The sequence below is a fragment of the Oculina patagonica genome, chromosome 9 (genome assembly GCF_052425735.1).
Source record: "Oculina patagonica isolate OP01 chromosome 9, crgOcupat, whole genome shotgun sequence".
NCBI classification, from domain to species: domain Eukaryota; kingdom Metazoa; phylum Cnidaria; class Anthozoa; order Scleractinia; family Oculinidae; genus Oculina; species Oculina patagonica.
In genome coordinates, this window is record NC_135766.1 from 4,748,284 (window position 1) to 4,775,043 (window position 26,760).

General features: G+C 38.8%; 2 protein-coding genes and 1 pseudogene across 4 annotated transcripts in view; 2 read left to right on the forward strand and 1 right to left on the reverse strand.

Annotated features, from left to right (window-relative positions):
• LOC144664901 (hemicentin-2-like) overlaps nt 1-1,055 on the forward strand; it is a 29,894-nt pseudogene extending 28,839 nt beyond the window's left edge. The window contains exon 9 of the transcript XR_013572875.1: nt 366-1,055. The product of XR_013572875.1 is annotated as a hemicentin-2-like (transcript). The remainder of the gene's footprint in view (nt 1-365) is intronic.
• Nucleotides 1,056-2,195: 1,140 nt separating this feature from the next.
• On the reverse strand, nt 2,196-13,370 carry LOC144665327 (UDP-N-acetylglucosamine transporter TMEM241 homolog). Its single transcript, XM_078526559.1, has 14 exons — nt 13,189-13,370; nt 12,882-12,928; nt 12,127-12,210; nt 10,925-11,006; nt 9,892-9,969; nt 9,100-9,125; nt 8,005-8,056; nt 6,738-6,786; nt 6,555-6,636; nt 5,588-5,622; nt 4,878-4,947; nt 3,812-3,905; nt 3,595-3,659; nt 2,196-2,433 (listed from the first exon to the last, which is right to left on the reverse strand). Exons 1-14 carry the CDS (start codon nt 13,264-13,266, stop codon nt 2,334-2,336), a joined length of 942 nt encoding a protein of 313 aa, XP_078382685.1. The 5' UTR covers nt 13,267-13,370; the 3' UTR covers nt 2,196-2,333.
• Nucleotides 13,371-13,534: 164 nt separating this feature from the next.
• Nucleotides 13,535-26,760, forward strand: part of LOC144665211 (uncharacterized) — a 28,944-nt gene continuing 15,718 nt past the window's right edge. The window contains exons 1-9 of one of the 2 annotated variants that reach the window (XM_078526399.1): nt 13,535-13,630; nt 14,376-14,484; nt 15,011-15,115; nt 17,105-17,371; nt 18,676-19,011; nt 21,982-22,091; nt 23,550-23,614; nt 24,917-25,053; nt 25,645-25,956. In XM_078526399.1, the coding sequence (XP_078382525.1) occupies nt 15,046-15,115; nt 17,105-17,371; nt 18,676-19,011; nt 21,982-22,091; nt 23,550-23,614; nt 24,917-25,053; nt 25,645-25,956 (1,297 nt within the window). In that variant the 5' untranslated portion in view covers nt 13,535-13,630; nt 14,376-14,484; nt 15,011-15,045. The remainder of the gene's footprint in view (nt 13,631-14,375; nt 14,485-15,010; nt 15,116-17,104; nt 17,372-18,675; nt 19,012-21,981; nt 22,092-23,549; nt 23,615-24,916; nt 25,054-25,644; nt 25,957-26,760) is intronic. The other variant, XM_078526400.1, reaches the window with a different exon arrangement.

Sequence of the window (26,760 nt, forward strand, 5' to 3'; positions counted from 1 at the left end):
TAACTCAGCCTTCCTAACCTCCACGAGAAAGAAAGGGCCTCATTTTCTCTGGTATATATTGGTTTATCTATAGCTTTGGCGGCCTGAAAATAATCAGAAAGTAGTATCGCTCTTTTAATTAAAAATTCATTTACAGAAAATAAAAATAGGAAAATAATATTGGATACCCAATGCAAAGGGTCAACACATGACGTTTGGCTTTCACGATGGAATAACTTTTGAAGTAAATTGCAAAGAGCATTCTTCCAATACACCACCTTAATAGATAGACCTTCGCGTATTGAGTTTACCAAGGAGTAGAATTTATTTACTTTCAAGTTACATTGACTGGACGAATAATCTTAAACTTTTCATTCTGGCTGCAGAATGTACTGGCTACTCAAGTCTGACAAGAGGCGACAGGAAAACCACGTACAGCAGAAGGGATGGTTTGTGTGACAAGAACCTCAATGGCTGGCATCGCTTCAAAGGAGGTGCAGGCACTAGAATGCCTACTTCATGTACACCTAAATTCAGGTGTGGCACTAGGGTAACTGGCTGGTTAAATGGTGGACATCCTACAGTAGCTGACGGCAAAGTAACCAGGCAGGTCTGCTTTCACTGGTATTCAGGCTGTTGTCAATGGTCCACCAACATTCAAGTGAAAAACTGCGGCTCTTTCTATGTCTATTACTTCAATGGTACACCTGATAATAATCGTTGTCAATTCCGTTACTGCGGAAGTGACTAATAGATTAACGCTGTTGCTAAGAAAAACTTCGAACATTTATACCTTTAGATTAATAAGGAGTATTATTTCCAGAAAATAAAAATAGAAAAATAAAACTGGACACCCCATGCAAAGGGTAAACACATGTCCATAATGGCTGCGGTCACATCTAGACTGCTAACTATAGTTAGGACGGCGTTAACTATAGTTAGCTATTTCGGTAATGTGACCGCTTCTCTGTTCGCCCTAACTATAGTTAGAAAATTTACGCCTCGCTGATCCAAAACAATACACACTAACTATAGTTATACCCAAGCAAGGTTCATGGGTTAGTCTTAAGTTTACAACTGAACGAAAAACCAATCAGAATGCGACAATTCTTTTCGCACGTGCGAGATGAACATAAATATGCAAAACAAATCGTGAAGGGAGGGGAAAAAAAGAAAAACAACAAGCCAACAAATTTCATATCACCAATGTTAGCAAAAATAAAGCTTGAATTCTTCGGCGTCTAGCATTCTTACTTTTTTTTATTTTCTTCAACGCCAAGATGCCGTGCAAAAATAGTAAAAATAGAGGAACAACTAGACACAGATCAAAACAAGGGCTGTCATGAACTAATTTAAATTCGAAATTATTTAAAAGCTAATCAGAACTAACTATAGTTAATTGCATTGGTGTGACTGCTAAGACGACCAAAAGCACTAACTATAGTTAGCTATGACGTCACCTAACTTGAGATGTTTGTTGCACTAAAGACCCCTTTAACAACGTTCAAGCTACAGCCATAATTGGCAAGTCACGTGGCCAGAATTAAAAAAAACGTAAACTAATTTAGTTTATGTCCATAATGTTCGATTGATAAAATGTATGCTATTTACAAGGCTAAAAGGTTAAGAATTAAAATGTTGAAGCCAAACGTTTTCGGCTGTTTGCCATCATCAGGGTGATGACAATGGAAAATGTCTGGTCACGGAAAAATATGTGAAAACGTGCTAGATTTGTGTGGTATGCAGAAACATGTAGTATTCTAGTAAATCTTATATGAAATATTGAAAATAAAAGTTCTATTCATAATATTGTCAATCTTTCGGAAAATGATTTTCTTTGGTATTCTCATTCCACATACACATTTGTAAGTTTGTTATATACATCCCTGGGGGAGGGGATTTGGGGCAGTAATTTTCCAAGAATAACGTTAAGTGAAATACTATCTCCCCGCAACTAAAAATGTCCTCTCATTTCGAAACAATTGCCCTCACCCTCACAAGGCACTAGTCCAGCACAGTTTCAAGCAACCTGGATCGCTTCCCATTTGTATGAAAAAACTGATTGAACCGGTGGGATCGGATGAAATAGAAACTTCCTATTGGAAATTATTTCGGACAGTAGGAATACGTTCAGAGGTGTTCTTCTTTTTTCGTCTTTGTCGGAATTTCACTATACCATTTACTTTATCCGGCAATCCACTTTAACAGTATTTTAAATTGCTTTATTACGTAAGTTAAAATATTTTTACACTGAAGAAAAAAGGTTTTTCTGTACGGTGCGTAACATGGGACAATAAATATATTTCTGCATCTAATATCATAGTGAATATTTTAAAGACTCCTTTTCATGAAGTCTAGCTGTCATGTATTGGATGTGAATTGTGCTGTTCAGCTTCTTTATGAACAGTGACTGTGTACGAGTAAAGTACTCCACTGCTGAGAGCCACGATTATACTGAAAATAAAAATAAAAACAACCCGCATTATTTAAAGAGAAGGGTATATAAGAAGTTAAAGCAAGCTAAAGTAAATTAAGTTCCTTTCCTGTCGTAAAGTTCACGGCTATGAAACTGCAACGGTTTCTTTCTCTACTTTACAAATCATTCCTGAAGTTTACACATATGATTACGAAATAATATTATGCAAGGTTTATTGCTTCGTTTTAACCACTTCAGCTTCGTACATGTAGACGCAAGTTAAATGTCTCTTTCAGATCTTGTGATGTTTTCTGGAGAATTGTTCCTTTAATTTGAAAGAGGCAATCCTCCAAACTAAAACAAAAACAGGTCGGTGTGAGGTAGGCAAAGTCTGTGTTCGAGCCTAGTGGCCCATCAGGCCGGAGCTTATCCCGGTTTCAGTAGCATGAAGCGAGTAGGAGTATTTCTACTCCCCCCCCCCCCCCCGCCCCTGGAATAGTTGCTAGTCCATCACAGTGTAAACCCAAGCAGTTAATTCGTCGATACTCATTTCTTTATGCACGTGGGTGGAAAGCTTCCCCGGATAATTACCTCGCCGTTTCGCGGCTTGGCAAGTATACACCACAGTCACCGACACTGAGGCAACTAATTGCTTTAGTATATACCAGACAGGTTGAATAACTAGCTAACCAAAACATCACTTTCGGTAAACAAAGCGACGCGCGAATGCAGTTTGTTTCTCTTTAGCTGCTCTGAGGTGAATAGTACTTTGCTAATCACCTCCGAGTTTACCAATCAGCGCGCGCGAAAAGCACTACTCACTTGTGTGGTTTATACTAAAAGTAACTATATCGGAAAATTCATCCAGACGTGACAAGCTCAGTGCACAGGAAGTAAGTATTCCCTGTCTAAGGACACTAATTGTGTCTCGAAATACACCAGATTGCATTTCAGCGCATATTCATTTTTAAACATTTCCGTGGGGAGGGGCAGGCATCCGGACCCCTCTAGGAAGCTCGTTGCCTTCAGCCACTTGGTACTTCTCCCCCAAACGATAAATCTTAGATAGAGCCCTGACAGTGATCCCGAACCCTGACAGTGATCCGCTTGATCCGGAGTCCAGTGCACTAACCATTAGGCCACCGGGCCTCCACAATACGGTAAGCAACATTAAAAAAATCAAACTTTATCTCAGTTACCTTGCAGCCATGTTTGTGTCAAGAGTGATATCGAAGATAAACAGCGACAAAAATGATATGACGACCTGTTGAATATAAGTTTACACGATTACGATTTCCGAAAGCTTAAAGGGACTCTGTCACGGATTGTAACAGATTTTTTGTAACAGATTTTCTGGCATCGATTGAATACGATACAGTAGTAGGATTTCGTGTTTATTTAATTGAACTAACTCACCTTATTAAGGCTATTTATTAGTCCCATTGAATTTGAAAGTTCCGTGCTCTGGAGAAAGGCATGAAAGAGCCCAAGCGCCGCACCGAAAATACCACTGAGAACAGAAAGGTGGAGGAAATAAAAATGTCAAACGTCTTAGTGGTTTAATTTCCAATAACAGTATATATATAACTATTACTTTAACAGACATATTGCGCTGTTTGATTACTGCATGATTCACAAAAGTTCATTTCAGCATGTAAACAACCGAGTTCTCGGTGGATCAAAATGCTAAGACTTCCCTAATTATACCTAATTATATAATTATGTAGTATGCTCTAATTCCTAGTTGTTTTCTATCTATTGTATCACTTTCCCTGTCTTTGTGTGTCTCTATCTGATTTCTGTCTGTCTGTCTGTCTGTCTGTCTGTCTGTCTGTCTGTCTGTCTGTCTGTCTTTCTTTCTTTCTTTCTTTCTTTGGTGTCATTTGGTGCTGTCTTGCCGACCTGTAATTTATTTAAATTTAATGCTTATGTCAACTTGCTGCCTGGCTCGGCTAGCCCCTATGGTTATTTCAGGCAGTCAGTACTCTAATTTTATTGCTAATAATAGCGGAGCCGGGGGGGGAGGAGCACGAAGAACAGACGAGGGGGGGGGGGGGGCGGCGACGGACGCGACGACGGGGCACAGAAGAACCCACGATGGGGAGGTCAGAGCGACAGGCGGACAGACGTGAGGGGGGACCATGAGGACGTGAGGAACGCGACCGAGGCATGGAGGGGCGCACAGCCACGGTAGTGAAGAAGGGCGAAGGGGAGCCCGCAGGCTTGGCTAAATCTATTTAATATCTTGTCATTAATTTGTAAAAGAAAGAGAGTATGAATAAATATCGTTGTTTCTGTTTTTGTTGTTGCGGGTTTTTGCAGTTTGTTGCAAACAAAATTTAACCTAAAATGTCTTGATTAGCCTAGCCTACAATGAGACTTGTGCATGGTCTGGGTGAGGTAAAAGAATAAGTTTTGCCTATGTACGATATTAAGAAAAATAAAAACAATCGAGGGCGTAAAAAGTAACCACGTGACTTACCTCCCCATACAGCCCAGATGAAAGTGTGTTGAATATAAGAATGGAAACTCGATTATTCTGTAGAGTTCACCTAGCAAAACATACACATCTTGTTGCACGGGCATAACACAATCAATGATTTAAATTACACATCAGTGGTTGAAGGAAATATAGACAGATACTCTCTATTAATTTGATCAGGGAGCTAATTGAAAACATAATTTTGTTTGCACCTGACTTTAACTTTTACGACAAAGTAAAACAATTAGAGGCGGCGGAGCGTTTTTGAACGTGTGTGTGTGTGTGTGTGTGTGTGTGTGTGTGTGTGTGTGTGTGTGTGTGTGTGTGTGTGGGGGGGGGGGGGGGGGGGGGGGTTGTGGGGGCTAAGACTGTCCCAAAGATATCGGCAGATATCGGAAGATGTTTGCATTCACTCACGAGACGGAATATCTTGACAAACAAATTCTACGCTTCGCTTGGGATATTTTCGTCACCAAAACGTTGTAAGCTAAGCTAAGCGTAGCTAAGCTGTGCTTAGGTGAAGAGATGGGACGGGACGGGGCGGGACAGGTTGGAAGAGAGGGGAAAGAATGGTATATGATAAGTTGACGTGAGGCGAGGTTAGGTAAAATTATTGATACGTTAATGGTTAACCGTTACAATTTGGTATTAATTTTTATATCGTTCTCGTTAAAAAAATGACCTGGTACAAGATATACGAGCCTGCTTACCTGTTACCACGCTAATTCCCATTAAAACAATAACACTGGAGAAGGAAAATAGGGAGAACCATATGTACATTTCGCCGATAAAAAATATATCAAAAATTAAGGTTAAAAGCTGTTTAAAATATGACTAAACGTTTTCGATCTGTTTGATCATCTTCAGATGATCAATCCGGCTCTGAAGATGACCAAATACAGTGGAACCTCGATATAACAAAAGGCCAAGGGACTGGCAAAATGTGTTCGCTATATCGAGGTTCTTTTCTTATTTTGCTATTACTGGGACGAAAAATATCGTTCGTTATATCGAGGACTTCGTTATATAGAGGTTCGTTAAATCGAGGTTCCACTGTAGATCGAAAATGTTTAGTCATATTTTTAACAGCTTTTAACCTAAATTTTTAATAGAGAGAACCATGATATAACAAACAGCGGTACTTGCCTAACATTATAGCGTGATCTCATACCCCCCGTCTCCTCTCGTATGACCAACTCTAGTTAGGAACACCATTGTAAACCCGATTTGAATTGTCACTAAAACTCTGTAGTTAAAAGCTCTCGTAAACGATCACTCCCGTAAGTGACTATGACCACTTTCGGGAGTTACCAACTAGTCATTTCCAGCTTCCCTGGGTAGTCGCTCACGGGAGCTACAACTATATTTAAATTCAGGACATTTTATTTGTTCTTTCGTTCGTTCCCCCTTTCGTGCATGTGTGGTGCGTGCGTGCGCGCGTTCTTTCGTTCCTTTGTGTGTGCGTGCGTCCTTTTGTACTTGCGTGCGTGCGTTCGTTTGTTCATGCGCGCGTTTGTGCGTTCGTGCGTACGTTCGCTCGTGCGTTCGTGCGTACGTTTGCTCGTGCGTTCGTGCGTGCGTGCGTTCGCTCGTGCATGCGTGCGTAAAGAATAACAACAATAAGCATATTCAAAGTATAAAAAAATATATAATAACAATAGACTGAATAAAACGAACCTGACAACAGCGTTGTAGAACATTTTATCAAGATCAGTCAACGAATTTTTCTTCCTGGTTTTTCCGTAAAACACATACAAAGCTACAAAGTCAACAATATATGTACAGGTAAGTTCCCAGTTATAATACAATATACCATAAAGGTTTCATAATAAGTCCAAGGCTAATATTTAATCTGCTTGCCTGAAAATCCGCAATAAACCATTATCCATTTGTATCCCACTTGATCAAACTGTAAATCACAAATTGGATCATTAATCATTAATAGCTGTCAGAAGTGCAATGTTCATAAACACTAAATGACAAGTAGAAGTAACGAATTAAGGGATAAAGACGCAAATATCAACCCAGTTGAATGACTTGCCTCTCTCCTTTTATTAGCCCTCCTCCCTTCCCTTACCACTTTGACTTCAAAACCAAAACAAATTACCAACAAACCGCATTGCCGCTGCACTTTTACTGTACTATCCAAGGACATAGCCAATGACATACAGTGCTTGTAGGCATTGGAAAAAATGCTACAAGTACATATACTTTGTTTTAAGTACGACACAAAAACAAATTGTGCGGTAAAGTTAAAATCGTCCGTTCTTTTATTACAATAAATTCACCCCACTCCCTCATTTAACATGTCTGAAATAAATAAGCCCCCAGGCCAGAATAATAGACAATTTATCATCTTCTAGTATTAACAAAATAATCAGTTGTTAAAGGGGTAGTGACATGGAGATTTAGTGCTACACCTGTAAAATGAAATCCAATGAAGGTGTTGGTATAATTGGAAATCCACTCACGGTGGCCTGGCCTTGCTAAAATGTATCGGGGGGGGAGGGGGGGGGGGGGGGGGGGGAGGGGGGGGGGGTGGGGGAGGAGAGCAAAGGGAAGCGAAAAAACGGTTACTACCCTGTACTAGTCTGACCACTTTGTGTCCCTTGAAAATGCATAGCTCTCTAACAGCCTGGAAAAAATGAGCCTTGACAAAAAAAGCCGACAAATTCAGGCTAAAAACGAAATTTTATTTTGAACCCTGTGTAATTAGCAGCATTGTCAGTAAATTATCGTGGCATCTTGTAAAGATTTTTCTTTACATGTACATACTAGTTATGCAACGCTTTTGAGTGGTATACTATGGAATATCCCATGAGTCACTTGTATTTTCTCGGTATACACACGAGCCTTTAGGCGAGTGTGTATACGAAGAAAATACAAGTAACAAGTGGGATATTCCATAGTATACCACGAGAAAGTGTTGTGTAACTATTTTATACCATGCCATAGAAAATACGCTTACTAAGTTTCATCGAGAATAAGATCGTAGCGCACGATGGGAAGGTTGGGTTGAATACCGTCGAATATACAACGGCTTTCCTGTATTCTGATTGGCTGTATTTTCTATGGCATGGTATAAAAAGATTTTCAAAAGTTTGATAATAAGATCTTGTAAACAAACCTGGAAATCTGTTCCTGCGACCGACACTGTTGCTATAGCTGTAAGTATTAAACTGCAAGCAAAGTTACATTTACTTTTTGGCAATTTCTTACAGAGTATCATTCTACACACATTGCACACTGTTAAAAAAGATTTACGTCTGCATTGAGCCTCGTGGCCCATACAGACCAGAGCTTATCCTGGTTTCTGAGGCATAAAGTGACTAAGAGTATTTCTACTCCTCACTGGATAGGATGTCAGTCCATCGTAGGGTTACCCTCAGCATTAGTTTGCCAGTACCCATTTATACACCAGGGTGGAGAAAGGCACTGTGAGAGTAAATGTCTTGCCCAAGAACACAACAAAGTGACCCCGGCCAGGCTTGAACCCGAACCGCTTGATCTGGAGTCCATCGCACTAGCCATTAGGCCACCACGCCTCCATTGTTCACTGTGCTCTGTGTTGTAACTTCTTGGAAATTAGATCAACGGATCATATTTTTTTGGTCATGTAGGCTTTTTGTTCATAACCCAGGGATAAAATGTGTTGTTCTGAAAAATATTCACACCCCTCCTAAGGAAGGTTTTTATTTTACTTGAGTTATTAGTTTCTAACGAAACTGTTATGCTTAAATGTACAGTCAACTATCACCTTAAGGACACCCCGCTATTGAGGACACTCACTATTACGGACAAAATCCAGATCCCCAGTGAGGTTTGACTGGAAATGACTCTCACTATTATGTACTCTCGCAATAACAGACACTAAACGATGCCTCAAGCGTGTCCGCTATAACGAGAGTTGACTGTAATGGGGAAGTGAAACAATTAGTTGATTGTCAACTGGCAGGTGGTAAAGGTAAATAAACGGCTGAAGCAAATTTTAAAAAGCTGTTGTTGCAAGTGTTACCCAATGTAGAAGCATTAGTCCTCACCAAAGGGCTAATGCTCAAAATGTCACCTTTTTTAATTTTCCTACAAAATTTTTTTAGCAGCATCCAGTTGATAATCAACAACTAAATGTTGTTTTTTTTATTCAACTCTACCACTTAAAATTTAAAAAAGAAATAAAAATACATTTAAATAATCAATCTAGAGTATGTTTAGAAAATCTCACCTGAATTGTGAATTTATTGATGGATCCTGAAAAAACAACATAAATTTTCACATAAACAGTAACATTTATTTAAAGTATATTCTTCAGTGCAAACATATAAGTTGAAATCAGGACAAAACAACACAAAGCAAAAACAAAAAAAAAAAACGCCTTAACTTCCACAAACAAAGCAAACCACTACTTCAGCAGCAACTACTAAATAGATGCAACAACAAACCTTTAAATTTATGCATCACTGGCATTATTAATGTACCGTAATGATTCGATTTAGCGCCCGGGTCGCTTTTTTACTTTTGGCACCTCGGGGGGGGGGCTTTTTCGGGGAGGGGGGCTTTTCGGGGGGGGGGGTTTTTTTTTTTTTTGAAAAAAAAAATAATTTTTAAAAAAAAAAAAAAAGAAATAATAATAAATATTTTTTTTTTTTTTTTTTTTTTTTATAATTATTTTTTTTTTTAGTAAAAATATATATATAATTCGGGCGCGGGGGGTTTTTTTTTTTTGGGGGTCAAAAAAGGGGGGCTTATTAAAATAGGGGGGGTAAAAAAAAGGGGGGGGCAAAAAAAAGGGGGGGTTTAGAAGGGGGGGTGTAAAAGGGGGGTTAAAAAAAAAAAAAAAAGTTAAAATATTCTATGGTTCCAGGTTCCACAAAGTTGTGATTTTATAACCCTTGTTTTCTTCATTTGTAAAACAGTTATGCTGGCAAAATTCTTTACAAGTTGACAGTCAGCTGTTTTCATTTTTCAAGCCATTAATTTAGAAAAAAGAGGATCAATACACATGAAACAATCTCACCTTCTTTAGTAAGAATGAATCCAGTAATGTCACAAACAATGTGCATGTATAGTGCATTGCACAGAAAACTGGGACTGGCTATTTTAAAACAAGCAAAGAGACATTTGTAGAAATTAATATCAAATAATACAAAAATCACTGTGGAACTGGCAAGAATTTTGATATTGCTAACCAGCCCACTGGCAGTGACAAATTCCAGAAATTCCTGTGGCTCACGTGCTGCACCTCCTTGCCAACAATGTTGTTTACAGTCATTTGTTTGAACCGCGCTTGAAAAAAATCTCGTCGGTTAAATTTATTTTTTCACACCAAAACATAAAATTAGCGAAGTCGTGACACAACCACTAAAAGAAAATGGCAAATGGCAAGCATTTCTTTTAACCAAGCTTTTGTTGAGTTTCTCTTCTACCGACTTTTTATTCAGGGATTTATTTAATGACGGTCATGGTGTAATCAGCAAGCTGTGAGTTATACCCGACAGGGCGAGGGTTTGAATTTACAGAGGAAGTAGAAGAAATTGGGTGGGGCAGCGACATGGAAATTTGGGCTTATTCCACAGATCAGTGATTTTCATAGTAATACGATGTTACCATCCAGGGAGGCAGAGCCTAAGTCAGCCATTGAATGTCACATACCCAGTTGAAATCGAGCAAGTAGATTTGCAGCTTGTAAGGTAAATGTGTGGTTCCAGAAAATATCCATACCTCCCCCATGGAAGGGATTTTTCCTATGACCCCCCCCCCCAAAATTTCAATTAAAAATACACCTTTTTTTTTTTTTTTTTTCCTTCACTCCCCCCCCCCCCCCCCCTTTCCCTTCCCTTTCTTTGGGGGGGGGGGGTTGGTCTTCCCCACCCAATAGGGTCACAACTGAAATTACAAATTGCAATCTTTCCATCAATTCTGAAACAATTTTCTTTTCAAACATCAAACAGTTTTATAACATGCATAAGTTTATTACACTTCCTGGTAACTGGAGTTCAGAGGCCAAATATGAAAATAACAAAATAATGCTGTCTCAGTGGTTAACTTACCAATCTTGAAAGAGCAACTGATCCTGAATAAATTATTCCACTAAATAGCAATGAGGCAGGTAGCCAGGATACGAGAACAGTACTGAAAAAGAGTATTACACGAAAAATCGCTTGATTATCCAGCATGTATAATACATTAGTAAGAGATATAGATAAAGATAGATGTTTACATGCACGGTGGGAAGAATTTGGGGGGATAAATTATGCATATAATTTGTTATTAGGGCGATCAGTGTTTGCATATAATTATATATGCATATTATCTTACTAATATTACTGACTAAAATTACCACTAGCTTTGTAAGCTGCACCTTTTGCCTCAGAATTCATTACCGGTAAGTCAAAAACTGGGGTTGCGGCAAATATTCATACAAACTTCTTAAGATGTCACTGAATAAACATAACAAACTGAAAACATGTTGTTGTTTATAATTGCCAATTACTTTTTTCTGCAAAGCTGTTTGCAGGGACACCAAGGCCAGTTTTTACCTTCACATTCGCTAGAAGCATGTGTGGCTCCACCATACCTAAGGCACCATTCCTGAAGCTCATCTATTGATGAAGTGTTTAATGTTTGCTAATTTAACTACCCAGGGGGGGGGAGGTCCTCATTTACATACTTGTTTGTTTTGAAGCAATTTGATATGAGATACTGTAAAAGCCAGGAACTAGAGAATAATGTATTCTATAAGGTGTTCAGAATGTTTTGAAATTGAGGTCAGCAACTGGAAGAGTCTTAGGTGGCTATGACAACACAAAGTTTGCTTGTCGTGAGCTGATTAATTTTACCAGAGTAACCGGCAAAACCCACACGTGGCTTTTTCCTGGGCACCAAGGGGGAAAAGAAGGAGAGGACGGGCAAGGGAAACATGGGGGAGAAGGGGGGAAAAGAAACGCGGGGGGGGGGGGATAATTTGGGGGCCGCAGCAGCGGGGGCCAAAAAAGGGGGGAGGGGGGGGGATCCCCCCCCCCCCCCCCCGGGGGGAAAAAAAAAAAAAACCGGCAAAATAGAATCAAGTAGCCAGCGGAACTCTAGGTTGTTTTTTTTTTTTTTTTATTTTTAACAGGCTGGGGGGGGGGATATATTTTTTTGGGGGGCAGGGGGGGGGGGGGCACAGTTGAAGGTGCATTGAAAAGAGAGTTGGCTGACATTTACAAATAATTTGCCTTTCAGAGGGGTCACAATAATGTACAAGCATTACCTGTTAACTGGTACAATGTTCAGTTCTATATATCCTAAGGCATTCATGGACAGTAGTATTAAGGCAGCAGTTCCAGTTTGCCAACTAAAGAAAAAGGAAAAATAAGAAAGTAATTTGTCAAAAAAAGTGCATAGGCCCTACATGATTAGTTAAGCACCCCCTGAAAAATTTTCCGTAAACTATTAAAAAATTCTTTTCATGGTTGCTGTTTAATTATAGTGATAGTATGAAATAGTTGCATACATTATTAATGTAGGGGGCTGTGCGGAAATCTTTCGAAAATAAATTATGAAATTATGAAGCTCAATACTATAAAGGGCTATTGCATAAAATTTTGTACCCGACCTGTTGAGGAACAGTGGAATTCTTTGGGGGTAAGGGTAAAAATCCGTGGTTTTCTTTAGGGGAAAAAAAAAAATTTTAGAGAATTTTTTAGGGGGAAGGGGAAAAAAAATATTATTTTTTTGAAAAAAAAAAAGTTTTTTTTATAATTGTTTGGGGATTATAAAATATTTTAAAAAATTTTTACAGGTATATAGAATTTTTGATATTTTTTTATAAATTATGTGGGGGGAAGAAAAAAAGAAAAAAAAAAAAAAACCGAAAGGGGGGGGGGGGGGGGGGGGGAAAAAAAAAAAAAAAAAAAAAAAAGAAGAGAGGGAAGAAAAATATGTATGAAAGGGGGAATGTGGTTGGGGTATAGGGAAGAAACGAAAAAAAAAAAAAAAAAAAATGGTGACTGTTCAACAACGTACCTTTGAAAGATTGTGGGATAAGTAAACTTCAAATCTGACAGAACATGCTGCAAAAAATACAGAATAAATACGAAGAAATAATTTCTAAAGAAACCAATCGTGAAATTGCGATCAAGGCTTTCTGAAGGCAAGTTTAAAATGTGTGTTGTTGTTTTTTAAGCACTCTTTATTGAATTGTTGACCAGACCGGTTCGAGCACATGGCTGGGGTTTAAACGCGAATTACTTTTAAATTACAAGAAATATTATAAGAAAGAATGAATTAACATCGACAATACAATTCATTTAAAGGAATTAAAGGCAAATACCTTGTTCACAAAGGTTGTTACAACAGCAAGAACGCAGAACCCGGCTAAAATCCCTCTCGTCCGCCATGTTGTTGCCATTATTTTATGGAATATCCGCTGTTCAAAAAAGCTCAGGGACTCAAGAGCATAGTTTTCGCGATACCTGAGTCTTCGTGATCATAAAACGTACCAAAACATGGAGAAATAAATACCTGTATCTGACCTATGCGCCAAGTAATATTCTTCTGTAGAATGATTTTTATTTGAATAGGAAAACAAACTGTATTGGTAAGAGTACTGAGGCAAGTGCGTGACAATCAGCATGACGAGCGAAACTGGCGTGACCAAAGTACAGCTCCAGTTCTCTCTCCGCATAGCTGAACACTTCAACAGGAAGCAAAAATGCGAAGCGGCGTCAAAGATCAAAACGAATCGCTCTAAATGCTTCACTGCTGATTTACTGGTAAGTCTTATTCTTTGGCATAAGGACTGAACGGTTTTGTACACCTTTCATCGAACTAAAGAGAGAGGGAAATTTCGTAAACTTCAGAAGAAACGAACATCGAATTCGTGACATCATGTCAGAACTATTTTGATTCACTGAGTTGTTAAATTTTAATATATGCCCGCTGTTATGCTTATGGCGATCGGGAATGTTCTAAAATATAAACTTTACTTTGATTTAACTTTACAGTTTGTGTTAGTGGCTTTCATTGCGTCGTGCATCAAAGACATCGAGCGATCCTTCGATACACAATATACGCAGATTTCATACTTTGCGTATCACAGACAACATATATTGTCTTAAAAGATGTGTTGTAGTGTATTGGAACTTTCACAAACAATGCAACATATTTGCATTGTTACCAAAAACATTTTACGTTATTCCTTCTGCTAGCTATGTTGCAAAACGAATACGTTCTTGTTAATAGCTTAGTATCTGTCGATCAGCCATCAGACGTGAGAAATTTTTAATGTCACGTAAAAGATTCACACTAGTATATAAATAGGATCAAAAGCAAACGTTGAAAACCGCAATCTATGAATATTTAAATAGATAATGAATGTTAGGAATAACTACCTAAATAAGTTGCACAATGCCTAGTAAATCTAGGCATTCTCGTTAGCTATCGTTTCAGCATGTCATTAGCTTTAACTTGTAAAGATTAAGAATTAATTGTTCAGGTCTCGGCGTTGTGTTTTGGCAGTGTATTTCGCTGATTCGACGCTGATGGTTTACTCGTAACGGCTGATGCGGAAGTTAGTGAAGTTTACTCGCCTCTATAACGTGTTTCTGTGATTGCGTTGCAGTCGAAGGTAATAGAGTTCAACATTCGATCAATCAAACAATTTTCCGCTCTAACTTAAATCAAATCTTTATTATGTTGACCCCTCTCTACTTATTTTAACCCAGTAACTTAGCTCTCTCCCCTCCCCCCTCCCCCCTCACACACACAGACCTCCCACCCCCACCCGGTTTCTATACCCAACCCAGCAGGAATGCCTTCAACTATATAAATTAAACAGTTCTAGCTGCTATGGACTCCGCCATGATTTTCTGGAAATTTCGGTTGGGAATTAAATGGATTGAAAAATCTGTTTTGAAATTGGCCAGTTGGCAGCATAATTGACAGCGTCTCTCTCAATCTACCACCCCCCCCCCCCCCACAATTTACACTATTGTTTTCTATTAATTAAATACTTATTAAGTGTTTATCTGCATTTGTACAGTCACGCAACGCTTCTTCTTCACAAAGAAGGAAGCATAACGGCACAACGGCCCCTCAATAGCTTACACAAATGTTAAACAGAGTTTTAAAAAAACGTTTCTTTAATTTGACAGATATAAACCGCAAAACGCGATACCTTACAAACGATATGAAGTCATATGTTGCGTGGCTTGCCTGCCTGTTTCTCTTGAATGTTGGTTCTCTGACTAAAGCACAAGGTATGTTGTATGAAGGATAATCTGCGAGGAGTGTAGGTACTGCTCTTTTCTGGTTAATGTGATCCAAGATTCTCCTGCTTTCATTTTGACAGTGCAGATACATGATTCTGCATATTTTTCCCATGTGGTAAGGTTGTGAATTTACCTTAGGGATACTGTTAGAAAGTTGCAATTTTGTTACAACGTACAGAGATGTTTGCATTAATGTGGTCCGTTGGCAGCATTTTTTTCACTGTCAAAAACTTTGTAATGTTGTTTACAGTCAACTCTCTTTTAACTGACACCTCTATAAGACGGACACCAAGTGTTCGTCCCATTCATGCCTTTTTTAGTCATTTTACTGGAACTAAACTCCCTACAAGACGGACACCTCTTTGAGAGTTGGAGCTGGTCCCGACAGTGTCCATCTTAGAAAGAGTTGACTGTACAACCTCATATCGCGGTCGAAAAACCCAAAACTACCACACACATCCATAGTGACTAAAGCCCGAATGGTCGCTCTACGCTTGCCCATTCTTTTTCACGGCTGCCTTAGATCAAGACGTCTCTCAACATATTACCTTCCTTTTAGGAGCTAAGTCATGGGGATTTTTGCAGATTTCTGGTCTAATAGTGTTCTGAAATTAGTGGTAGGCAACTAAACTGATAAAAAAAAAAACATTATCTTTGAACATCGGAAGGAAAATATAACCTTAATTTGAGGATAGAAATTAACCTACGCCTATGAATATTGATTTTTTGATGACGCTCGGAAACAACTTCAAAACGTTAGCCTAACAGTTGCAATCCGTTTCCATCCGAGCCATCCGCAGCCAAAGATGCTCGTTAACAGTTTCAGTGCTCTAATATAGCAATTTTTAATAAAAACGGACTATTGTTTTTAGGTTTCCTGGGACATAAATATAAATTTTGGCTGTTCAAAAATCTGGTTAAATCCGTGACATAGGCTGTGTTCACATTTAACCCGAAACATGTTTAGAATAAACATGTTTCAACGAAACATGTTTCACCTAAACATGCTTGTTATTGCATTGTTCACATTACGGTACGTAGGTGTGAGTTTCAACACGTTTCATGCCCCGGTTTTACGGTTCTTGCATAAATCTTTACACTTCCGAAAAATATTGCTCATCCTCAGTGTAAGAACCTGTGAAACTCACCGGTGACGTTAAACAAAGCACGACCAAGACAACAAAGAACCTCGAAACAATACAGAGCAGAAAAACGAAAGCTCAAAAACAAAGAAAAATATCACAGGTTCTTACACCGAGGTAAACCCAAAAATGTAGCTCCAAATTACAATAAAGTTTCCATTAAATCTTTGTCTTTCTGTCTATTTTCAAGCCCTCCGATGGAGCAGGGCTTTCAAGCGTTTAGCAAGAAATTTGTGAAGTTTTTGCATTGCAATGCTATACGCGCTTGTATCCGCTCTATCCATCACCGATAATTCCTGATCTATTTTTGGTCACATAGAAAGCCCAATTTTGAAGCTTTTGGGCACTCGACTCCTCACCGCATGTCCGCCATTTTTAACTTGTTTAGTCTGATCATGATTGAAACAACCTCGTGAGGTAGTTTCAATCATGATCAGACTAATCATGTTTCAATCATGATTCGCGCAATGCACTGCCTGATGAACACTTCTCACAACGCAACATGTTTCATTTGTGATCAGACTAATCATGTTTCGGCCTAGTGTGAATGCAGCTATAGTACCATGTTAAGTAGTCACACAAAAGAAAATACTGCTAATTAATATTGCAAGTAGTAGTTTTACATTGACTCGACACAAATACTGTAAACACAATAGAATCCGGCCCAATTTCTCAAACCTTCAAGGGAAACAAAACTTGCTTTAATTCGAGAAATTGGGAGGTTCGGTAACCGGGGGTAATTTACATAGAAGTGCTATCCATGCTGAAATATTTTTTTTTTTTTGTTGTTTTTTTTTTTTTGCTGACATTGTTCCAATCTGCTGTCATCCTACAGTCATCCGTGGCTTATCAGCCGACTTCGTAAACGCAATCTCTCTCAGAGTTACCTGGGATGCGGCTTCTCCCGAAGAAAACGTCACCGGATATGACGTCATTATCTCCAAGGAAAACGCGCAAGTGAGCCGTGTAAGGGCTGGTAATGACACGTCATCTGTTACAGTCCCCTCTCTGGACCAATGTAGTAACTATACCGTGAAAGTGGCCGCTAACTCGACAGCTGGACCTGGGAACTATACTACCTTTGAGTTCGTCACTCGCTGTGGTAAGTCGCTGGGACCGTTTGACGGCAGGGGGATTTAAGTAACAGTATGGCTGGCGGTACAAATAAATAGGCGCGCGAGGTCTAGAGCTCAGAGAGAAATAGAAGTAATCGAGGTGAAGTTTTCGTTTTATTTAAGTGTTTTAGGAAAACCGTCCGCCATTTTGGTTTGTTTGTCTGAGTCTTGTCTGAGTCGTGACGTCACTTGCGCGCTTCGCTATTGGCAGACATCCATTGTGTTCTACTGGGATTAGTTGTCTCATCGTTGGCCATTCGTTGGTAGACATCGATATCGCGCGTGTTACCTTTGAAATGGAACAAATGTATTCGTAACCTTTTTTTCAGATTCAAAATGCATAGACATATACTTTATGGTATATCCTTAAACAGTTAGTGTCAGTGTAATTATTAGATTAGGAAGTATGCCTTCCCGGGGAGGGGGTTGGGGGGGGGGGGGGTACTCACGTAAATTTCGGATAGGTGTGTGCTCCGTTCATAAACGCAGCACACACACACACACACAAGGATGAATAAAACGAAAATTGATACCCTTTTTAAGGCCTAAAAATGACACCCTATTTAAGGATCGAGAGCCTCAAAAACCATACCGTATCCCGCGGCACATACCTATATAGCCCATATATGATAATGCCCCCCCCCCCCCCCTCCTTCCCGGGTATGCCTTCCGTGCCGGGGAGGGGAATGAAGGGATGATATTAAGTAACTTTTTTGCTTACTTCACGCATACGGTTTTATGTAACAAATATCAAATATCAGTGTCGGTTGTCCCCTCAAGCTTTGTATGCGACTACTTGAAACGGGCCACTTGGGATAAAAGGCGGCCAATTAAGACGTGAACCGAGAACAAAGGATGGATCGTAAACAAACCAATAACGTTGAAGAATAGAAACAATAGTTCAACAACAAATTTGAAAACCCAACAAAGGGTTGTAACGTATTTATTCGGTTTTACAGTTAATAACAAAGCAAGTTTTCATGCTAAATTTTCGAGTAAAAATTAACTTTGCCGTCGAGAATGGGATCTGTAGAGTGTATACACTACATTGGGGTGGATAGTAGCAATTTCAGGTAAAACAGACTTTCAGTTGGTTACAAAATTTGTTGTAAAGCTGTTGTCTGGATAGCCATCTATTGTTCTCAATTAACGTTTTTGGTTGGTCAGCTTTTTTCCAAGTGACCGGGTTTGAGTAGCAGCACTGAAAAAATCGAGCTGCAAGTTTTTGGCGTTGAATTTTTAATCTGACTTTTTTATCCTTTTTCTTTCTTTATTAATTTGATTTTCGCAGTTTCACCTTCTATTGAGCCACAGTCACGAAAGGTCTTCATTTCGTCTGGGAAGCCCGCTCTTCTGCCGTGTGAATACAAAGGATTCCCTACTCCATCTGTTTACTGGACAGTGACTCACTCTGGTGTACCAACTAATGTCACACAGGAGAAAACAGAATCTCTACACACTATTGACAACCTTGGTAATGTCGTAGTTCAATTGTTGAAAGTTTTTGAGAACGGAACCCTGCACATTTCTGAAGTTGATCGTGCGGACAGTGCAGGGCAGTATCAGTGTACAGCGGTAAATCGTCTGGGAGTCGCGAACAGAGATGTCAAATTGACCGTGGTCGGAGGTAGGGCGGTTTTTTTTTTTTTTACTTAGCATTGTGTTATAAACTAGAAAAGATAACCCCTATATACGCGGGGCCTTCGTTTCGATCAAGCAACCGTTTGTTAAGGTGATTCCATTGAAAACGAATTTGTAGTCAAAAACTTTGCACAGTTGTTAATTACAACTAGTACATCAAATAATTGAATAAAAAGAGGGGGTCACCTTGCTTGTTTTGCGCTCTAAAGCTATAGTTTATAAGAAGTTTGCTAGTTTATAAAAGAATTTTCAAAAATCTAGACTTGGTTGATAGGCGCTCATTACATGCAGATTTTTTTATAGAAGTAAAATATGAATATCTTCCTTTAGTGACACAACAATGTCACATTAAAACGCCGAAATTTTGCCGAAAAAGCAAAAGAAATTGAATAAAAGGGCTATTGAAGCAACTATATGCTTCCATTGAAATATGTAAAAACGGAATTTAATGAAGATTCAATGAGAATATTTCAAAATCGAAAATCAAAAAATTCTTAAAACTTAGATATATCATAGGGAGTCGTTTTTTTTCCTTTAAAATTATGTAATAAAAAGGGGGGTCACCATGCTTATTTAAAAGAAAACGACCATTGATTACCCTGTCGAGCTTCTCTGCTCGTTATGTTCTGTGTGCACGCGCGCTCGTGCGCGCGCTAGATGGCGTAAATATTGTGCGCAGAAAGGATACGCAATGCAATTGACTAAAATCACGTTAAGTTTTACGAAAATTTTACAGTACCACAGTATAAGGTTCGTTCAGAATTGTAAAAGTCTTTACCTTACGGACCTTTAAATCGGGTACGAGTAGAACTTTTAAACCTACTTGTAGGGCTTGTGCTTTCGTTTTTTACATTTCACATCAATCTCTTACCGATAGTCTCCCTCAAATATCAGCAACATGGAGGAGTGAGGGCTTTGGAATCTTAAGTTACTGGATTAAATTCGATCGTACTCATACTCCGATCTAAAGGTCCCTATTTTTTCCACGAGCGCGCGTTGGATATGGGTTGATAGATGACCAATGAGGCGCGTAATCCAACGCGTGCTTTGGAATAATTGTTATGTTTAAACCACGAGATATCGGTAGGTCGCGCTAATTTTATTTTTTAAGGAAGAGACTGCGATACCATTTTGTCAACCGTGTTTGTCGGGATTGGTATAAGTAATGATTGGACTTTTTTGCCTGGAATCAAATGGGACACACGTGGCGCGTTTAATCGCGAGTATGACTACAGACAGAATTGAACGATATGAAGTCCTATTACCAATTAATCATTACTATAAAAAATTTGAGGGAAAAACAAGACAAAGAAAGGCTTTTCAACGATGTATGACCTCTATGACAAAATCATAAGAAAAGTGGTTTTTGAAAGGTTTTAGCAATATACGAAATGCGAGCATTTGCAGCAACCGAAATTTGTTATTGGTTTGTTATTGGACTCTAAAGCTACTTACGCTCCAACTTGGTGAAAAATAGAGCGTGCTAAAAACCAATCAGGCTGTGGCTGACATCCAATAAAACTCTGCAAATACATTTTTGAATGCTATTAGCCATTGTTCAGTACATTGTTCATTGTTCATTCATTGTTCATTGTTCAGTTATGGTTGCTTTCATAGGCAACTGCGGTACAAAAGCAACAAAAGAAAAACACAACCTCGTTCCCAGGGCTTTTCCCTTGGCGATTTGGTACGCCCGTGCCAAATCGCCAAGGGAAAAGCCCTGGGAACGAGGTTGAAAAAAACAGGGCAACGAAGGAAACAGAACAAAAAAGGAAAGCAAGGAAAGGAGAGTGAAGGGAGGAAGTAAAAGGAACTGAACCGCAGGTTCTTTTGCAGAAATCGTATTTTGAGGTCGGGTCTTGCAAGGTCTGACATGAATGACTCGCTACCACTGGAGAGAACAATAGAACAAACAACAGGAACAATGCCCCTAGCTATAGCCCCCCCCCCCCCCCCCTCCCGAAAATAACAACTGCAACACAAGAGGACCTGTATAATTACAAGGTTACAAGAGCTGCTACACTTCTGCTATTTTGAAGCCAGAATTTTTAAGACTTTTAACTAATTATTTCCTTGTTTCTGGCGCTCCAAAGGTGATGAACCCTTGTACCGCCTTTCATTTAAGGGGACTGTGTCATGGCTGAGCGAATTTTATTTTATTAAGTTTTGCCAAATACTCGCTATGAACTAAATGTTGTCAAAGAAATTACTTCTATGGATCTAAATGACAAAACTATAGCTTTATTGCAACCAAGTGTGTCTCCCGGGCGTTATAATTAAAAGTTACAAGCAAAGGAGACTAACTTTGAAAACTGTTCAGCCCAAAGATATTAAAAAAAAAAACCATAACGCAATCCGCTTCAATCTTCGTTACTTTTGGCCATCGGTATCTTCTGTTTATATAATGCCATAGAAAATACAGCCAATCAGAATACAGGAAAGCCGTTGTATATTCGACGGTATTCAACCCAACCTTCCCATAGTGCGCTGCGACTGTATTCTCGACGAAATTTAGTAAGTGTATTTTCTATGTCATGGTATAAAATAGTTACACAACACTTTCTCGTGGTATACTATGGAATATCCCACTTGTCACTTGTATTTTCTTGGCATACACACTCGCCTTAAGGCTCGTGTGTATACTGAGAAAATACAAGTGACTCGTGGGATATTCCATAGTATACCACTCGAAAGCGTTGCATAACTAGTATGTATTTGTTGTGTTATTGAAATGTCCCTTCGCTGTTGTAAGAGGTTATTTTCATATTTCACCAAATTTGATGGTGATTTCATATGACTAAATTTGGCTACAATCCGTGACACAGTCCCTTTAAGTCTCAGTCTTTGCCTCGATGCAACAATTTCTTGTGTCTTTTGTTGTAATTCATCGTCAATGTAATTTAATACGTTTTGCCTTGAAACCGTGGAGCATTTTGTGTTGTTAACTTTTTTATAGGTTACGTGACTGTGGAATTTGACATAAAGGTCATCTGGACCAACACTCTCCAAGAACATTTTGTTAACGGAACACTTGAGAGTTTCCTTGAACAGCAAGTTGCATCACAGGTTAGTGGAAGGAGAAGATTGTCTTAAATGAGCAAATGTCACGATATTTTATGTTATTTTCCTGGTGTATAAAAATACTCTCGAATTCAGTAAGGTTAAATTCAGTGAACAGATTTCATAATAGTTTTCTAAGGTAGAAAAATACCAAAAAACACCGAAACTATACAGCATGTAAACGACAAAACTGATTAAAGGGACTGTGTCACGGCTAAGTTAATTTTATGTTGTTAAATTTTCTCAAATATTCTCTATGAAACCAATTTTTTGCAAAGAATTTAATTATATGGTTCTAAATGACAAAACCATAGCTTCATTGCTGTCAAATGATTCTACCGGGCGTTATAATTTAAAGTTACCAGCAGACAAGATTATTTACTTTGAAAATTGTTCCGCCAGGCCATATTAAAAAACCCATATCGCGATCCGTTTCAATTTTCTAAACATTTGGCCATCCGTACCTTCTTTGCATTTGGTGTGTTATTTAAACATTCTTTCGCTGTTTTAAGAGGTTATTTTATATATTTGAACGAATTTGATGGTCATTTTCTATGCCTAAGTTTGGCTAAATTCTGTGACACGGTCCCTCAGTTAAACAAAACGTCAATTTTTTTTAAGATGTGCCCTCTGCGAAAAATATATTAAAAAACTGTGAAAAGATATCTGTGAAAAAAGGAGGACTAACGTAATATGTGAAGTGAAGAAAACAAAACTGCAATATACGACAAAAGTAGCTGGGATTCGTATCAAACATTTCAAGTGCAACTATGATCAAATTATCACCCCATGCAATTATGGCTTGTCATAGAGATGGCTTTAAACAAAAAGATTAATCAAATCAATAATCAAATACAAATGTAAACAGCCTAATTAATTGTAAATATTTTTAACTTTTAATACTTTTAATTTACACGACCCCACAAGCTGTAAGCTTTTATCCAAATCGTGTTTTTAAATAAAGGCAACTTACTTACTTACTTGCATTGCATGAAGTTTGAGTAGTGGAAATGGTAATATTGAAAGCGATATTCGATGCATTAAATCAACAGATTAAAGCCGATCTTAAAGATTGATTGTTACTTTGCTCCAAAAGAAAGGTTATCAGTTGATTGATTTTCCTAATTATCGGCTAGATCAGGTGCTAAGTCATTATGCTGTTTACCTAACAAATCACTGATATCATTTTTTTTTTTTTTCATTTCTGTGAGGTTTGTACACTGTGCAGTGTTTCTACTTTTTCCCCTCTCGCCTCCCGTTTTGCGCTGGCGACCAGTTCCTTCATCGCAGTGAAATTCGAAAAATAAAAGAAAAAGGGGGTTGTGGACAGTCTTTCAGTTTTTTATTTTCAATGAGAGTGTCTTGGCTCAGAAAACAACGCAAGAATCTTGTTTTAGTCAACGAGTGCTTTTTGCAACTTCAGGGTAACCCCGTTGGTAATGGATTTTAATTATTCTACTTCAGGCGAAAAAGTTCTTTCCAGGCCTCGAAGATGTACGTTTATTTTCCTTGGTGTCTTTGGAGCAAAGGTAAGACAAAAAAGAAAACAACAAAAACAAAATCCGTGGTTGAAAGTGTCCTTTCCATTCAAGACCGATTTAAACGTGCGCGAAAAGCATTCTCGTCCCAGAGCCGCTTGTCCATCTTAGCCAGTGGAGCCTATGCACGAGAAACAAGCGGCTCTTGGGATTCGTGATTCGATTGGCTAGATTTTAACAAAGGGAGTTTCAAATCTAGCCAACCAAATCAACCGTTTCTAACGCCCGTGTAAACATGTAATTTCTGACGTTTGAATGAATGAATTAGTCAGAAATTAATATTCTTACGGCACGTTTTAGAGGTTCGCGGGTTGTTATGGGATGTCTAGGTATATATAGGTTTTGGCGGGAGATTTAGGTCATTCTAGGTCGGTCAGTCCTTGCCTTCCTTGCTTTGTTTTTTATTTTAGTATTTTCTCACAGATTTTGTTCATTATTGTAAAATGTATTTACTGTATTACTGCACCCTTTCCTCGGGGTTTTTGTGCTGCTGCATTAGATGAGGAATACGTTTCCACTTATTTTTGGCCACTTATAAAGGGTGGTTTTTAGTGGTTTTCGTATCTGGCGTAGCACATCTTTAATTTTGATATTCTTGTAAATAGGAGTTGTTCTCCGCATAGCTCAAACGCTGTAATCAGATTATTTCTTTCATCGGATGTCTGATGAAATAGGAGTTGTTCTCCGCATAGCTCAAACGCTGTAATCAGATTATGACTTTCATCAGATGACTGGCTGACGCAACCTAAATAAACTTTCACATTGAATGTCTTGTGTAGTGTAGTCAGAATAGAGGGATTTTAATACAGTTTATTTGATTTGCTGTTCCTTTTGTTAAAATTCAGCTAACCACATCTTGTGACCCCAGAGCCCCTTGTTTCTCGTTCACAGGCTCCGCTGGCTAAGACGGACAGTGGCCCTGGGGACGTGAATATAATGCTTTTCGCGCACGTTTCATCGCGCAAAAAGCTAGTTAAAACTGTCCCAGCATGCGAGCCTTTGAATTTCCTCAAATAAAAATACTACGGTTTCCTTACTGGCTTGTTAAAACTGAATAAACTACGTTTTAACGTGAAACCTAATCTGGACCCGCTATTTTGCTTTTATGTCTCTATGGGAACCTAACAAAAGTTTCTCGTCGAACAATAATTTTTACTACACCGATCAAATTTTAAAAAGTTCTAACCAAAAATCTGAGTACTCATTTTTATCCGAGTATACTGTGCGTACCTGATGTTCGCCATGAATCATAAATAGAATCGTAATGACTTTTATTTTCTGTATGCCATGCAGCATTGTTTCAATGCAGCTTTGGGTGACCGCAGCTGCGACTGATGGAAATCCATCTGACAAAATAGAACAAGGAATCTTGAAGATTGCAGAATCGAAGGCGATTGGAATGCTTTCTCTAAAGAGTGTTATAATAAAGGGTGAGTGAAAAATATTTTTGCTTTTATATTCTCTTATTTTTATATACCCCCCCCCCCCCCCCCACCCCCGTCTCTCTTCCTCTGTCTATTAAGCCCCCTCTTTCCCTAGAAAGTAAATATTGATATTTCTGAACAAGGAAAAAGGCAGCTTTTGGTTTTTAAAGGTATTCATCCGCCGGGACTCGAACCCTGACCTCTGTGATACCGGTGCAGCACTTTAATTTTTCATCTTTCCCGGGTATATTACGAACCAATTTAATGACCAGCTCCCAGTTGGCTTGTTAGCTCAATTGGTTAGAGTGCTGCACCGGTATCGCAGAGGTCAGGGTTCGAGTCCCGGCAAGCCTAATTTTTCAGGCTTAATTTTAGCAACTGTTTAGGTTGTGTTCATAACTGCGAGGATCTTCTCTTCATTCAAAGTTCACTTTATTTCCCTTCTAAGAACCCTATCTGATATATAACACCCCCTCTCTACACTCCTACAGGTCTTGAAAAGAAACGAAAAATATACAAGCGAGAGAGCGTTTGTGTTAGTACTGATGCATTTAGTCATCACTTTGGTAAAGTAACACATGTTCTCATTCATTCTAGATGTGCGACCCCCTCCCCCCACGAATCTTAAAGCTGACGAGTACTATACACAAGCTACGCATGTCATTGTCACGTGGGAACTGCCACATCACCCGGAAGTGTACGAGGTTAGCGAATACACTGTACAAACTAGAGAGGCGCTTGAAACCAACGCTGACTTTCGCACTGAACAGACTGTGGAAGCGGATGTCACCGAAGTGAGGCTGACCGAGCTTGAACCGGACACTGAATACCAGGTGCGAGTTGTGGCTCATCGAAAAGATGTCCAGTTGACAGGAGAATCAGAATCGTTGGAAATTAAAACCAAGAAAGGTTTGTACCACTTTCTTCCTTAAAGGAGCTATGTCACGGGGATTTCGGCGATATTTTGGTCTAAAATGCTCTGAATTTAGTGGTAGGCAATAAAACCCACCTAAAGAACTTTATCTTTGGACATCTAAAGGAAGATTTAACCTTACTTTGCGGATAGAAATCAACCTACGGCTATAAATATCCTTTTTTTTTTTGATGACGCGCATAAACAACTTGAAAACGTTAGCCTAACGTTTTCAAGTTGCCGTCCATTTCCATCCGAGCCACCAGTAGCTAAAGATGCTCGTTAACTGTTTCTGTGATCTATCTATTTTTTTTTTTTATAAAAGGGGACTATTATTTTTAGGTTTCCTGCGACACAAATATAAATTTTGGCTGTTCAAAAATCTGGTAAAATCCGTGATCATGACATAGTCCCTTTAATCAAGATCAGAACTCTAACACGAAGCACGAACAGAAAGTGTCACTAGCTTCCTTTGCTATCATTGTTGCTTAGTAGCTCGTTTCCTGGAAACAAGTGTTGCATGGCACGTGATCGAAGAGCGGCTTTACAGGATCGGACGGGGGAAAGTAATTTAATTTGGTAAAAAAAAACGTAAAAATAAAAAAATATATAAAGAGTGCGTCGCTTTTGGCAATTAATCTCAAAATATATAAAAAAAACCTTGCACGATTCGCATTAACGAAGCAGTGAAAAAAACATTGCCCGAAGACTTCAGGATATAACGACGTATTAGGTTGCGTCGCACAATTCATGAAGTTGCTCAGCCGAACAAAAACGTGATGTAAAGTATCCAAGCGAAA

What these genes read in the sequence shown, in the direction of transcription:
- LOC144665327 (XM_078526559.1), bottom strand. Translation starts at nt 13,266, where the DNA reads ATGGCAACAACATGGCGGACGAGAGGGATTTTAGCCGGGTTCTGCGTT. An exon ending in TCAATAAATTCACAATTCAG is followed by an intron (nt 8,057 to 9,099) that starts GTGAGATTTTCT and finishes CTTTGCTTGCAG; the next exon opens with TTTAATACTTACAGCTATAG. An exon ending in GACACAAACATGGCTGCAAG is followed by an intron (nt 2,434 to 3,594) that starts GTAACTGAGATA and finishes TTTTATTTTCAG; the next exon opens with TATAATCGTGGCTCTCAGCA.